This window comes from Nicotiana sylvestris, chromosome 8 (genome assembly GCF_000393655.2).
Source record: "Nicotiana sylvestris chromosome 8, ASM39365v2, whole genome shotgun sequence".
Taxonomy (NCBI): Eukaryota; Viridiplantae; Streptophyta; class Magnoliopsida; order Solanales; family Solanaceae; genus Nicotiana; species Nicotiana sylvestris.
In genome coordinates this window covers 18494652-18510756 of record NC_091064.1, presented here as the reverse complement: position 1 = coordinate 18510756, position 16105 = coordinate 18494652, and the positions used below count along the sequence as shown (strand labels likewise).

General features: G+C 42.5%; 1 protein-coding gene across 1 annotated transcript; it reads right to left on the bottom strand.

Moving 5' to 3' along the window:
* Positions 1-15295: 15295 nt before the first annotated feature.
* LOC138874746 (uncharacterized) lies at positions 15296-15820 on the bottom strand. The gene is made up of 2 exons (XM_070153527.1): positions 15644-15820; positions 15296-15433 (listed from the first exon to the last, which is right to left on the bottom strand). Exons 1-2 carry the CDS (start codon positions 15818-15820, stop codon positions 15296-15298), a joined length of 315 nt encoding a protein of 104 aa, XP_070009628.1.
* Between the last annotated feature and the right edge of the window lie 285 nt (positions 15821-16105).

Below are 16105 nucleotides of genomic sequence, written 5' to 3'. Positions count from 1 at the left end.
TTCAACCGGAAATCGCCAAAATCCGATTTTGCCAATTCAAGCCTAAATCTACTCTGAACCTCCAAAACTCATTCTGATTATGCTCCTAAGTCACAAATCACCTCCTAAAGCTAACCGAACCATCGGAATTCAGATCTGATCCCTCTAACACACAAGTCAACATCCGGTTGACATTTCCAACTTAAACTCACTCTAAAGAGACTAAGTATCTCAAACCTTACCAAATCCTTTCTGAACTCGATCCAACTGACCCGATACCACATAACACGAATAAACAAAGTATACAGAAAGATAAATGGGGAAAACGGAGTGGTAACTCATGAGATGACTGGCGGGGTCGTCATAATTTTACCTTTTAAATACCTTAGGAGTGTCTAGAACTGCCTAAGTATAGAGGTCCTAAACGCCTCCGGGACCACAAGGAAGGCCTGGGTAAAGCATGCTTAGAGTTAGTTAATTAAACTCGCTTATATAACCACTAAGGGGAGGGTAATGGGTAGTAAAAGGATATGATGACTGGTGCGCTAATATCACGTGTAGCCCCTCTAGTTGAGTAGTATTACCGGGCCTTGCACAGATTGATCCTATAGGCCAATCAACTTAGGACTTCCCTTTCCCAATTCACATATGTGTGCTTAGACTGCCTTGGTTTATCTATGCTTGGACTATTCAAACCTCCTTAATTTACATATGCTTAGATCAATCTAAACTTTCTTGATTGTATTTGTGCTTAGACTATACAAACATCACTTATTTGCAAATGGGTGCTTAGACTGTTTACCTATTAATGACTAATTCACATAACTAAGTTCAGTCAGGACCCACCGTCGTGGACCGCGAGGGGTGCCTAACACTTCTCCCTCAAGGTTATTTCGAGCCCTTACCCTAATCTCTGGTAATGCAAACTGGTTACATGAGTTAATTTCTCTAGGTGCCCTAACGCACCTTAATCCGTTAGGTGGCGACTCTTAAAATACCCAATTCCCAAAAGGAAACGAGTTGTTCCCCAATGAATATCGAAACCCGGACTCCGTGGAGGAAAAAGGGGGTGCGACAGCATGGCGACTCTGTTGGGGATTTTTAGGCTCTTACCATAACAAATTTATTTTTATGAATTAGTCTTAAGCATGCCTTATCTCGTGCACCCTCCCCCTTATTTGGATTTAACTGCCTATTTCAAGCACTTAAGATTTCCTTTATTTCATGAAACTAACTTGTCTATTTGTTTCTTTTCCGTAACAGTCTTTCAATTATTTAAATATTGCATTTGTCATTTTTTTTAAACGTGCAAATACTTGATAACATGTTATTTATTGTTGCATAAATCATGCTCAACATCATATTCTACTCGTGCATAATCAATACTATAGCAACGCTTGATGAGTGTTTGCACCCTTCCTATATATTACCCTTTTAAATTTGGAAAGGCATATTTGCGGTAAAACTAGTCGATCAACGGTGCATTCGATGGTTCTCTACCTTTACCCTTCAAGTTGTCCACTTGAGAGTCCCATTCTAGACCTCTATAGCAACCTTACTCTGATTACTTGTACATGCATCATGGTCAAACCTAGTCGGGTTAATATGTTGTCCACATAATGACCCTTTAAGACAAACCTCACCCAAAAGTCCATAAGGTTTTCCATAATCCCAACGGACGCAACCACGATTGTGTGCATTAATTTGGAGAAATAAATGCCAATATGCTAACCATTGTTGTATAACTAGACAAACCTGGAGAGGCAAAGGGCCTAACTATCTTTTGTTTTGTAGAAAAATGAGGCACGAAGTCCCCAGATTTTGTATGGTCGGTAGCATACCCTCACTTTTGCTAGATTAGTGGAGGAAGCTTCCTTCATATGACCAAAATCATGTGAAACGAGTCTTAGAAAACTTGCCTTCTCTGTTGGATCTTCAACCAAACAAAATGTTGATCGAGGCTGTCACTATATTTTCAGACAAGGAAAGGGTCGTATTCTTCTTTGGGGACATAGAAATGACTCCCCTTCTTGAAAAAATAGGAGGATTTTCTAGGTTGCCTTGGGATAGCCCTGGTCTGTTAGCACCTGAAAATCGCACCGCTAGGGGATTTCTAAAAATGATGGGGCTAAAGAAGAATGAAAACTTGAAGTGCCTGAAAGACTCCTACATACCTTTCGACTTCCTTTATGAATGATACGGTCACAGTCGCTCTTACCGTATTTTTAATGATGAGTTCTCAATCACCTTATTGGGTTGGATTCATCGTAAGGTCTTTGTGTTTATCGTGTGTGTCTTGGGCATGCTAGTGTTCCCGATCCAAGGGGACAAAATCCACACTAGGCTGGCCATGGTGGCCAAAACTTTAATGGACAGGATAGAGGTACAGACATACACCATTGTCCCTATGATCATTGCGGACATGTACCGAGCTTTTGGAACGATGTCAGAAGGGGTTCAGATTCTTCGAGGGTTGCAATTTGCTATTACAGGTTTAGTTGTTGGAGCATCTCCAAAAGGGACAATATCGTCAGGAATTTTCGCAAAGGTCGTGGAATGATCACATAGCCTTCCATCATGCCAAAAGAATGACCTATATTCCAGACATGTTTGCTCAACCGGAAGACACTGTGGTATGAGTACAGCTTTTCAACAATTTGACCGAAGACCAGGTTCAGTGGATGTTCGAGTGGTTCCCTACCAATGAATTCATCATCAGATGCAGAGACGTGCCACACTTGGTATTGATTGGGTTGAGGGGCATATACCCTTATGCTCCCCTTAGGGTTATGAGGCAGATAGATAGTAGAAAGGTCATACCAAGAGTCGCCAATATGAGTCACTTCATAGATGATTTTCAGGGTGACACTATCCCATATAAGAATGAAGCACAACATATGTGGACTTTGAAGATTATTGTGGAAAAAGATACCGTCGAGCTAGACCAATATCATGCGGGTCACTCATACTTTTACCCCTCGTGGTTGGAGGACAACATAGCCGAGATCTTCGAGCCAAGGGTTGGTCCAGGAAACAGGGTCATAGACGAGGTTGCCAAGGGAGAGGTGAAGTATAACAAGCTGCGAAAAAGGGTTCGTGAGTCTGAAGCCGATAATATGGAGCAGGATAAGGCCGACATGGAAATGATCAATGAGTGGAAAGAGAGAGCTGCTAAATCCAATGAAAGGCTAGAATATCTGGAGTATAGTCTGATGGAGTTGGAAGGGAAGATGAGAAAAAGGGTCACCGATTGCCAGAACGCTGAGGGAAATGAAGGAGGACATTGAGCAAGGTCTTTCTTGCTGCTGAACTTGCGCGAGATGGGGGAAATGATCTACAAGAGCATTCAGTCTGGAGAGGGTCCTTCTGGGACCAAGTAGATTAGGTTTACTTGATTTCTACTTAAAATGTAATAAGGCCAAGTGTCATTAGTAACATTATCTTATTTAGTGTCATTTTGGGTCGTTTATTTTTACATTAATGAAATGAGGCAATTATTGGCATTGAATTTCTCCAAACCTATTTATCTCTAGGCCTACCTCGAGCACAACAAGGCTCCCAAATTAGGATGCGAATTCATATTCCCACAATATGTGTTTAAATACTTCAAACATTACAGAATCCTTACTAACGGGTTTACCTTTTTGCTTTTCTTTATTCTTTATTATTCCCATCCCCTAATATTGGTTCGCACATACTAGCATCATCAGCATATCACACCAGATCTAGAGGCCCTCCACCTCATCCTCCTCCAAGTAATACGAGAAGCAAAGGGAAAACTAAAATGGACGACTTAAGAGGTATTCGAAAGGAAAATGCTGAGAATGCAGAAACTTCAGATGGTCGGAGTACTCCGACACCAAATGATTTGGTTTTACGGTTGGAACAAAAGATACTGGAGCTACAGGGAGAACTTGAGTAGGTCCGCAACTTGGCAAACCTATCCCTCACCCTGAATGTCCCCGATATCAACCAGCAAAACACCAAAAATCCAGCGCCTCCACAAAACACACCAAACCAGCATCCACAAAACCCTTCCGCACCGCATCAATATGCAACTCCACCTCAAAATCTCAATCCCTTACCGATACCAACTCCATCACAACACCACCATCAACCAATCCAGTACCCACCAACTGCTAGTTATCATACTCCTCAGAACAAACCACAACCCATTCCCGATCCTCAATCCTCAACTAAGTCCCTGGAACTCACCAAAACAACCCTATATATGTGAAAATCGTACCTCACTCTACACAACAAACCTCATATACACCGCAATCCGCTGAGAAGGACCTGTTCATCAAGAACATGACTGAGGAACACAAGAAATTGACAAGTCGAGTTCAGGGTGTCGAAGGAGGCAAAGGGATAGAAGGTTTGAATTATGAAGACCTATGCATACAGCCGAATGTAGAACTGCTAGAGGGTTACAAACCCCCCAAGTTCGAGATGTTTGACGGCACAGGTGATCCCAGGGTTCATCTAAGGACCTATTGTGACAAACTTATGAGGGTTGGAAAGGATGAAAAGATCCAGATGAAGCTTTTTTTGAGGAGTACTATGGGAGATACTTTGTCCTGGTACATCACCTAGGATCCTAAGAAATGGTCAAACTGGGTGAGTATGGCATTTGATTTCATAGACCGATTCAGGTTAAACAAAGAAAATACACCTGATGTTTTCTACATTCAGAATCTCAAGAAGAAGCCCATCAAGACTTTTCGCGAGTATGCTACTCGATGGAGGTTGTAAGCGGCCAAGGTCAGGCTAGCATTGTATAAAGAACAGATGAACAAATTCTTCGTCAGAGCACAGGATCTGCAATACTATGAGAGGTTGATGGTTATTGAAAACCATAAATTCTCTGGTATCATCAAACTTGGTGAAAGGATCGAAGAAGGCATTAAGTGCGGGATGGTGACAAACTTTGAGGCACTACAAGCCACAAATAAAGCACTACAAACAGGCGGCATATCGAAAAAGAAAGACGTCGGGGCAGTAATGGTGGCTCAAGGCCCAAAATCTCCACTCACATATCAAACATCTCCACCCACATACCAAACACCTCCACCCACATACCAAGCACCTCCGCCCATATACCAAACACCTCCACCAACATATCAACCTTCACCTCCTAGATATTCCCAACCAACCACTATTTATCACACATATAATTCCAACCATCTCATTTCCAGTACCTCCAACTCATCAAAATTACCCAAGGCCACAACCCAATTTCGACTGCAAACCACCCAGACAATACAATACTATTGCTGAACCCATTGACCAGTTGTATGAAAGGTTGAAAACTGCTAGTTACGTCATTCATATTCCCGCTGTGGCAGTAGAGAACCCATCCCAATGGGTCAACCCAAATAAAATCTGTGCATACTATTCCAGTATGAAGGGGCATACCATTGACTAGTGTCGAACAATGAAAGATAAAATCCAGACACTAATTGACAACAAGGTCATACAGGCGAAAGAAGCTGCACCTAATGTTTGAAACAATCCTCTCCAGGATCATAGGGGTGGTGGGATACATGTGATAGAGATGGATGAAGAATGGGATCCTGAGGGGTCAATCAGGCTTATTCGAGAAGGCGATGACTTTAAACCTGTAGTCACACTTACTCATATTGTAGTACAGACTCAGCCACCAATCGAGGTTGAGGTAGCTGCATCGGTTCCATTTGAGGTAGAAGTAGCTCCACCAGTGGCCACCCATGTTCCATTTGAAGTAGAAGTGGCCACACCTTTCGATTCAAAAGAAATACCCTAGGATTATGTTGCCGAAGCTAGGCAAAAAGGAAAGGCAAAGATTGAAGAATCCGATGCTGCACAAGGAATGACTAGGACCAGAAGAATCTATACACCTGAACACTTGGGAGGACCAAGTAAGGATGCCACTACCAAGCAGCCTGTCATTGAAACAGGACTAGATGACCTTTGGAGAAAAGTACAATCAAGAGAATACTCTGTCATTGATCATTTGAACAAAACCGCAGCTCAGATATCCATCCTGTCAATGTTACAAAATTCAGAGGTGACTTTGATGAAGGTGTTAAGTGAAGCTTACGTACCCAACAATATCACCTGCGGAGAGATGGCCAACATGGTAGGGCAGGTGCTGGAAAGTCATAAGATAATCTTCCACGAGGACGAACTACCACCTCAATGGTTGAATCATAACCGAGCATTGCATATCACGGCACAATTTGAAGACAAATTCAATACAAGGGTTCTGATCAATGGAGGTTCAAGCCTCAACATTTATCTGTTGGATACTCTGAAAAGGTTGGGCAAAGGTTCCCATGAAATACGAGCAGGAAGCATGAATGTGAAAACCTTTAATGTGTGTCAAAGGGCCACGATTTGGGAGATCAGTCTTTGTCTGTAGATGGGGCCAACTTGGTTCGACGTCGAATTCCAAATGCTTGACATATCAACTTCATATAATCTTCTATTGGTCCGACCTTGGATACATGCCGCTGGGGCTGTGGCTTCCACACAACACCATGCCATGAAGTTCGAATGGAACTATCAAGAGGTAATCATTCACGGAGATGGGAGTAACCCTATTTACACCAGTCAAACCATCTCGGTTATCAGGAATAGAAGAAGGCTGATCAAGGCAAACCCTGTACTACTATTAAGTAGCAAGAGAGGCCAAAGTAGCTTTTACCCTAGAAGGTCGGGATCGATTTCCACAGGGAGCTAGATATTGGAGTTGAGTTCCTATCAAAATGGGAGTTGTGTAATTATTCCTAATTGCACTTCTAAACATTGTTTGTTTTGCTTTCACTTCTAATTTTATATTACTACGATAATAAATTAAGCTAAGCAAAGCTAAGATTAAACTATTGAGAGTTGATCAAATACATAAAAGGCACTAGGGTAGTGACTTTCTCCTAGGTGGTTAATTGACATATTCTTGAGTTTAAGGCTAGATTGTCACATTTGGGGAGTATGTTATAAACATTGCATGATTTTACTCACTCTATACCTCTAGGTAGTTCGAGTGATTTTGCCCGAATTGACTTTCTCAAGACCAATTGGGTATGCAAATTTGTGCAAGCAATTGAGGTTCAAGTCGGGTATTATTATCTCTAGGTTTAACCTTTTAATTGGGGCTATCAATTTCTTGAATACACCCCAATTCCTTATTGTACCAATTTCATGGACTTAGGCTCTCTTTCTCAAGAAGAACCAAAGTCTACTACGCATAAACTAGTGTTTGCAACCATTAAGTCAACATTAAAACCCGAAATTAGTCCAAATATCAAACACTCATAGACAATCAAGCATCAAAACACAAGACCCATCAATTATCCACACTAGGGTTGAGCCACAACCCTAGCTAATGGGTCTAGCTACTCATAATTATAGAAGAAAACAAAGAAATAGATGAAGAAAAGCCCATAATAATTAATTACTAAATAAATCTTGAAGATTCAATGTTGAAACTAAGCTAAAATTATTCAAAATGGTAAAAGAAATTAGTTCACGAGCGCATCTCTACATCCAAAACTATCTGATGACCTAAAATGAGAAAAGAAACTATTTATACTAGGCTAAAAATTTTGGACAAAAATACCCCTGCGGGGCAAGTACGGACCGCACAAAATCAAGTGCAGCCATACTAAGGCTCTTGGCTTGACTAATCTGCTCTCTAAAGTTGGCCACCGCGGACCGCACAAAATGCACCGCGGCCACAGTTGCTTCTATTGCGGTCCACATAAAATGGACCGCGGAACGCATTGACCAGGTTCCCCAAAATGCCACCTCTCTAAACTTTGGCTTTGCGGACCGCACAAAATCGAGTGCGGCCGCAGTGGAATCAATGCAGACCGCACAAAGTCCTTTGCGGCTGCATTGCCTGTCTGACTGAGAAGCATACTCTCTGATCTTCATCTTTGCGGACCGCACAAAATGGTGTGCGGCCGCATTGGTTCTGTTTGACTGAGCTTGGTCTTGGTCTTAGTACTTGTGCAAGTTTTACTTCTTTTTGAGCTGGTTTTTTGACACCTTGTCACCTTGTTGATCAAACCTGCAATCAAGTACAACTTGTGAGCCTATAGGACTAATTTGTACACATTTCTAATCAAAACTTAAGCAAGAATGAGTGTAAAATGCATCATAATCCCTAGTTATCAACTCCCCCAAATTTAAGCTTTTGCTTGTCCTCAAGCAAACAAAATAAGACCCACATTTTAAGAGTCAATCCAAGAAAATTCAGCCGACCTAAAGTGACCTCATCTAGCATCAGTTGGGACTAACAATTGCCCTCAATTCAAATGAATCATTAATAGCATTCACTCTTTTAAACACCGTGGATTTAGTGCGACACAAGAGCATCAAGAGTTGACTCAACACATCAAAGAAACTCTTTCTATTACTTTGGTCGTTGTGGAACCCAAACTCACACATCCTCAACTCTCCCTAAGCAAACCTCACCTTTATGATATTGGCACTCAAAATGAGGTTAATGGAACTACACTCATCTCTCTCAAGGAAAAGTCACAAGTCCGACTCTAAGTACCATATGCTTGCCCCTTATGTAAGTCACCACTAATGAAAGTTTCATTCAACTCAAGATCATATAGGGCTTTTGTGGAGACATAGTGAAGGTTTTTGGTTCAGGGTAGGAAATGTTTGGTCTAAGTAGGTTCCATCTTCCCAATAGCACTTCTTTTGCTTCATTTTGGCGCAAATTCACTTGCCTTTTTAAGTCATACCACTTCTTTCTAAGGGGTTAGAGAGACACACAATCACTCTTTTTTGTTCATTTCAAATCTTTTCTCCTTTATCAACTTCCCACACCTTTCATTCTTTGCTTTTATTGAATCCCTTTATTCATTTCTGGATTAAACATTCTTTTTGTCTTTTTGCTTTTCTTTCTTTTTTATTGCCTTTCCTTTTCTTCCTTTTGTAACTTTTTACCACTTTATTTCAATCCTCATCTCTCCCCCCAAACTTATACTTTTTCCATGTGCTAAGGAAAGATCGGGTGCCAAGAGAGGGTATCTTTAGAACGGGTAAAAGCTTGTATCATGGTTCTTGAAGAAAAAAGGTCTAAGGCTCAAAAGGGTTGACTAGAGATTTTATCATTGGTAGGCTATGGAAGTGTTCAAGATATCATTTGGATCAAGGAGAGCCTATAATCATGTCTCAAGTCAAATTACACTTAGGATTTCGCCTGGACAAACATTCAAGGCAAGTTCTAGACCAATGGCTCCGGACTTGGACTTGCAATGCAATTTCTCGCCACACAAGCTATGGGATTGCTAAAGACATAGAGTCGGGGCCCACAACAACCTTAGATAAGATTTGAGCACACAATGGTCCCGAAAAACCACTTAATGATTATCGGCCAACACAAGAATCTCAAGGTCACAACTTTCACCATCCTATACACAACGATTTGTTTTTTACCATAGGATCAAAGGCAAATGTGTTTGGCCCAAGTGAAGCTTTTCTTGAGGCACCCTTACCACTAACCACTAAAAATCAAAAAGAAAAGAAAAACAGACTCAAACCCTTAAGAAGGTTGTCATGTCATCCATCATCGGGAAGAGCCACCTTGTTCACACAAATTCCACCTTTGGAAAGAACCGCGGCATTAAGAAAACCAAAGGCTTATTGCAAAAACTCAAAACAAGAAGCTACGAGTATAAAATAAGAAGCTAAGAAAAGAAAAATGTGGAAAGTAGAATGAATATGTACAATGGGGGACTTAATCGAATATACAATAGGGGAGATGAATATATACAATGAAACGTAACTTTTATATACAGACGCAAGGTAAAAGTACAAAAACTGTATTGAAATACTGAAATTCTATACATAAAGATTAAAAAAAAGGAAAGAAATAAATCATAAAATCTGTCATATAGATACAGTCATCCAAATCCAAATAGGGCCTACCCCCTCAAATGAAAGTCGGCATTGTCCTCAATACCAACTAAGCAAAAGAAGCACAAAAATAGAGGAAAGAGGAAAAAGGAACTCCGTATAAGTCGTTCGTCTGCATGGGGTCCTCTCTCTGGGCCCCTAGGTCCTCTCTATGCTCGGGAACCTGAGACTGGATCCCTGTGATCTGTGGCTTTGCTTCTGGGACCTGGGGCTGGCTGGAGGAATCTCCTAGCGGGTCCTCCAATTGAATGACTGCATCATCGGACTAGGGGATCACCCTCTTCCTCTTAGGAGGCCTCTCGGACTTCTATGGCTGGGGATGGGCTACTGGTACAGGGTCATGTAGTACCAAATCTAAAGGCAGGTGATCTGCCTTTAATCTCTCAACCTCAATCAGTAACTCCTTCACGGACTCTTTGGAAGCCCGAGTCTTCCTCATCTTCTTTACCTCCCTAGCAAGCTCCTTAAGAGACTTTCCGTGTGAATCAACAACATTCGTGAGCAATATCTGGTTCTCAAGGATCTTCTTCTGGTTGTCTAGAAGATCTTTGAGAGTGTCCTCAATGGACTGTGGGACCTGTGGAGGAGGGGGTGCTGAGTGAGCTGCCACAGTAGTAGATAATACAGACAGCTTAGAAGTATTTGTCTGCATCTAGTTGTTGATGCTGGTGAGGAACTGGCTCAAACGGTGGGCAGTCAATGGATAGGCAGTGGTGGAGGGTATCTCTGGCTCTGCTGAAGTGGATGGGCCTGGGGCCATGTCTGCTGAAGTAGAAGGAGGCTGTGGAGTAGTTACTACCACGACTGGCTCTTCAGACTGGCCAGTTGAAGTAATGGATTTTTCCTTGAAGTGCTTGCCCTTAGGGTTGTCATCACCTTGTAGGCTATACCACGAGAAAGGTGCCTTTGCTTTCACTTTCACGTCAAATAAGTGCTTCTCCACATTTTGGTCCTTCAGGTACATGGTTAGGAAGTTGGGGAATGGGTAAGACCTGTCACCCTCATTCACTACCCGTGTAATGACCCGAGACATCACATTCCCGACATTGATCGGGTACCCCGCCATGATGGATGCTACTAAGATCGCCTGGTGAATTGGGAGTGAGTTGTCATGGGTGGTAGGATCTAGCCTGCTGCACACAAATGTCTCCCACCCCTTCGTCTCGAAGTTCAGTATCCTCCTCAATATCTCCACCCCCGCAATCAACCACTTGGGGGTGGTACCTGGGATTGCCAAGTACTCCGCCAACCACGGACGAGCTTCTTCACCCAACTTCATTTTATCCAAGTATAAGGACTCATCCTCCTCCGTGAAGCCCAAATAGTCATTGATGGTCTTGTCATCAAACTTCACTTTCAGATTCCGCACTTTGGTGACCATGGTACCCTTTTTGATGTGGTCCACGTTGGTGTAGAATTCTTTCACCAAGTGCTTATTGGCGTCATCCACCTGCCCTATGAAGTAGTCCCTTCCAGTTCTTTCTCTGAATTACCTCAGCACATTGGGATTGTATGGCAAAAGATCCCGAGTGATAATTTTCCTCTCAAGTATTAACCTCTTTTCTGGCCACCACTCTCTGAATTTTTGATAGGCAATATCACTGACGAACCGGTCCTCCCATGCCTCCGGGTTCCTAGTCCTCTCAACCCCACAAACTTGAGGCTCACCCCCTTCTGCTTCTTCCCCTTCTTCTGCTACTTCACTTTCTCCGGATAATGAAGCTATATGAGAGGTGGAGTACTATCCCCACTGCCTTCACCTAAGCCTCTAGACGACTCAGAAGATATATGAACTGAGTCTTGGGCAGTGGGGGATACTGAAGGTGTATCTCGCAATCGGTTCCTCTCCGGCCAGTCAAGAACATACTCTGGCACGGAATCTGAAGATGCCTCCTTAGAGGGCTCATACTCACTCCCCGACTGATCAATTGCTCTGTCTGCATCTTTAATGATTTTCCTTGTGTTTTTAATGTTTTGTCGGGCTTGTGGGGTTAATCTTATCATTGCTTGCTTCCTACCCCGGGAGGACTCTCCTCTTCCTATTTGTTTACCACCTTTTCCTCTTGATCTCACCATTGTGTGCAAACAACATTCATTCAGACTTTGTTAGTATCTAGCAAAATAATGAAGTTCATAGTTACAGAAAAAAATATTGCAGACAGTATGAAAATTGCAGAGTGCGGACCGCACAAAATGCAGTGCAGTCGCAAAGAGGGCATTGCGGACCACATAAAATCCATTGCGGTCTGCACAGAGGTGGGGTTCATACTACCCACTCTCTGAATCTATGCACCGCGGACCGCACATAATGCCATTGCGGTCCACATTGAGGCACCGCAGAACGCACAAAATCCAATGCGGTTGCGGTCCTCAAATGTTCAGCTTGCAGGACTTTGTCATTGCGGTCCACACATAATACCATTGCAGACTGCACAGGGGCACCGCGGTCCGCACTGAATGCCCAACAGCAATACCAACCTAGGGTTCATGTTTTGATCAATTTTAGTCCAATTTTACACCTATTGATGAGTCCCTAAGTGTTGGTTCAGTTTTTTAACTACCTAATCCTAATTTAAAACAAAATATTAACTAACCTAAGCTACAAACTTGAAAGAAATACGGACAGGGAAAGAAGAAGACCTAAGGAAAATAAAAATTCAAAGAAAATAAATAAATTAAACAACTAAGAAGAAGTTAATGTTACCCAAGATGAGATGAAATGCTGAGTATTGAACTTGAGCAGTTAATTTCATGCAGATTAACAAGAGGAATAGTAACTTTTATGTTCTGAGAGTAAAGGGGTCGAAAAGTTTGAATATAGGGCCTCAGGTCATATTTATAGAAAAGGTCCTGGGGCCCAGCTTACCTACCCACCGCGGACCACACAAGATGGCATGTCAAAACCAAAGGACACTGACAAATTTGCCACTACGGACCGCACAAAATGTAATACGGCCGCAGTGGACCACCGCGGACCGCAGAAAATGCAATGCGGCCGCTGTGGTAAACTTCAGAGAACTCCCACTTTTTGTCAAATCATCAGTGCGGTCCGCATTGATTTCTTGCCCCCACATAAAAGCCTTGCGGCTGCACAAAATGAGTGTGGTCCGCATTGACAACTTCAGAGAGTGGTCATTTTCCAACTTTTGCCTGCACTGCATCAACACAATCCTACAGCATCTCACAACCAGTCAGTCCAACAATAAATCCTACACTACAATGAAAATCAAAGAAAAATAAAAAGAAAAACACATGGGTTGCCTCCCAATAAGCGCCTGATTTAACGTCACGGCACAACGCAGGTTACCATCAAATTATTTGAGGTAAAGAAGTGCCACTACGTGGCTATCGTCAATCTTTCCCAAGTAATGCTTGACCTTGTGCCCATTCACTCTAAAACTTCCCCATTTTTGTTCTTCAAATCAGGTGCATCAAACGAGGTCACAAATACCACTTCAAAAGGTCCACTCCATTTTGACTTAAGCTTTCCCGGAAACAGACTTAACCGTGAGTTGAACAAGAGAACCAAATCACCTACTTTGAACTCCTTTCTATGAGCATACTTATCATGAAGATACTTCATCTTATCCTTGTACAAGGACGAACTGGAGTAGGCATGGAATCGGAATTCATCAAGTTCATTAAGCTGCTCCACATGAAGATTTGTTGCCACACCCATTCAAGATTCAGCTTCCTCAAAGCCCACATGGCCTTGTGCTCTAACTCAACCGGTAGATGGAAAGCTTTCCTAAACACCAACCGATACGGAGGCATACCAATCGGAGTCTTGTAAGCAGTCCTAAAAGACCATAGAGCAACATCCAACTTCTTTGACCAATCGGTCCTATTTGCATTGACCATCTTTGACAATATACTCTTGATTTACCTGTTTGAGACTTCAACTTGGTCACTTGCTTGAGGATGATACAGAGTAGAAACTTTGTGGTTGACACCATACTTTGCAAGCAAAGTGTCAAAAGCTCTATTACAAAAAAGAGACCCCCCATCACTTATGATTGCACGAGGAGTGCCAAACCTTATAAAAATGCTCTTCTTAAGAAATGCAACAACACTCTGGGCCTCATTGTTGGGTAAAGCCACGGCTTCAACCCACTTTAAAACATATTCCACCGCCATAAAAATGTATGTGTTCCCACACGAGCTAACAAATGGGCCCTTAAAATCAATGCCCCATATATCAAAAATATCAACCTCAAGAAAGGTATTGAGAGGCATCTCATCTTTCTTTGAAATTCCACCCGCTCTTTGACATTCGTCACACCTCTTCACAAGTTCACTTGCATCTTTGTACAAAGTTGGCCAATAAAACACACACTAAGAACTTTGGAAGCCGTCCTCGCCCCGCCATAATGGCCATCATAGGGAGAGGAATGACAAGCCTCTAATATACTCAATTTCTCTTCCTCGGGGACACACCTTCGGATCACACCATCCGTGCAAATCTTGAACAAGTATGGCTCATCCCAACAGAAATCCAAACTATCCCATTTGAGCTTCTTCCTTTGGTTAGAAAAGAGCTCACACGGGATTATACCAGTCACAAGGAAATTAGGAACGTCCACAAACCATGGCATACCATTCACCGACACCGAAAGTAGTTGTTCTTAGGGAAATGAGTCATTGATCTCTAGACCATCACGAGTCCTCCCCTCCTCCTCCAAGCGGGACAAGTGGTCCACCACTTGGTTTTCACTACCCTTCCGGTCCACAATATCCAAATCAAACTCTTGAAGTAACAAGACTCATCGCATCAGTCTAGCTTTGGAATCCTTCTTCATCATCAAGTACCGGAGTGCGGCATGATCGGTATGGACTATGACCTTGGCACCCATAAGATACAGCCGAAATTTCTCCATTGCCAACACAATAGCCAAAAGTTCTTTTTCGGTCACCGTGTAGTTCACTTGAGCATCATTCATTGTCTTGCTTGCATAGTACACCGGATGAAACATTTTGTTCACTCTTTGACCCAAAAGCGCCCCAACCGCAACATCGCTCGCATCACACATGAGCTCAAAGGGAAAGCTCCAATTAGGTGCGGTAATGTTGAGAAGTTCAAAGGCTTGCATACATCTCTCATCGAACACAAACTTGGCATACTTTTCCAATAACTTGCATAAGGGGTTCACTACCTTCAAAAAGTCTTTAATAAATCTCAGGTAGAACCCCGCATGCCCAAGAAAACTTCTAACTCCCTTGACAGAAGTAGGGGGAGGGAGCCTTGAAATCGCATCAATTTTTGCTTTGTCTACATTAATACCGTGCTTTGAAATTTTATGCCCAAGAACTATGCCCTCTTCCACCATGAAATGGCATTTCTCCCAATTAAGAACAAGATTGGCTTCTTCACAACGGGCCAAAACTCTATCAAGATATTTTAAAACTCATCAAATGAATCACCCACAACACTGAAGTAGTCCATGAACACCTCCAAAATATCTTCCACCATATCGGTGAAAATGGCCATCATACACCGCTGAAACGTAGCCGGTGCATTACACAACCCAAAAGGCATCTGAGGAAAAGCAAAGGTGTCATATGGACAAGTGAATGTGGTCTTCTCCTAATCTTCTGGAGCAATCAAGATTTGGTTTTACCCAAAATACCCATCCAAGAAATAGTAGAAGGCATTCTCAGCAAGTCGATCTAACATCTGGTCAAGAAAAGGCAATGGAAAGTGATCCTTGCAGGTCACTTTATTCAACTTGCGGTAGTCCATGCATACCCTCCAATCGGTGACAGTTCTGGTAGCAATCAACTCATTTTTTGAATTTGCAACCACGGTCATGCCACCCTTCTTCGGTACACATTGCACCGGCGAAGTCCAAAAGATATCAGAGATGGGATACACAACCCCGACATCCAACCACTTGATCACCTCCTTTTTCACAACTTCTTGCATTGCTTCGTTCAACCTCCTTTGATGTTCCAAGAAGGGCTTTGCATCTTCTTCCAGAATAATCTTGTGTATACAGAATGCGGGTCTTATCCCCCGAATATTAGCTAGAGTCTATCTAATTGCCTTTTTCCGCTTTTGAAGCACTGCCAATGTGGCATCAACCTGCATGTTAGTAAGACAAGAGGAAAGAATAACTGGCAAAGTAGAACTAGGGCCTAAGAACTCATACCTGAGGTGTGGAGGCAACGGCTTCAACTCCAATACCGGAGGCTCCTCAATTCAAGGTTT

What these genes read in the sequence shown, in the direction of transcription:
- LOC138874746 (XM_070153527.1), bottom strand. Translation starts at nt 15,820, where the DNA reads ATGCAAGAAGTTGTGAAAAAGGAGGTGATCAAGTGGTTGGATGTCGGG. An exon ending in GAACTGTCACCGATTGGAGG is followed by an intron (nt 15,434 to 15,643) that starts GTATGCATGGAC and finishes GCTTTTCCTCAG; the next exon opens with ATGCCTTTTGGGTTGTGTAA.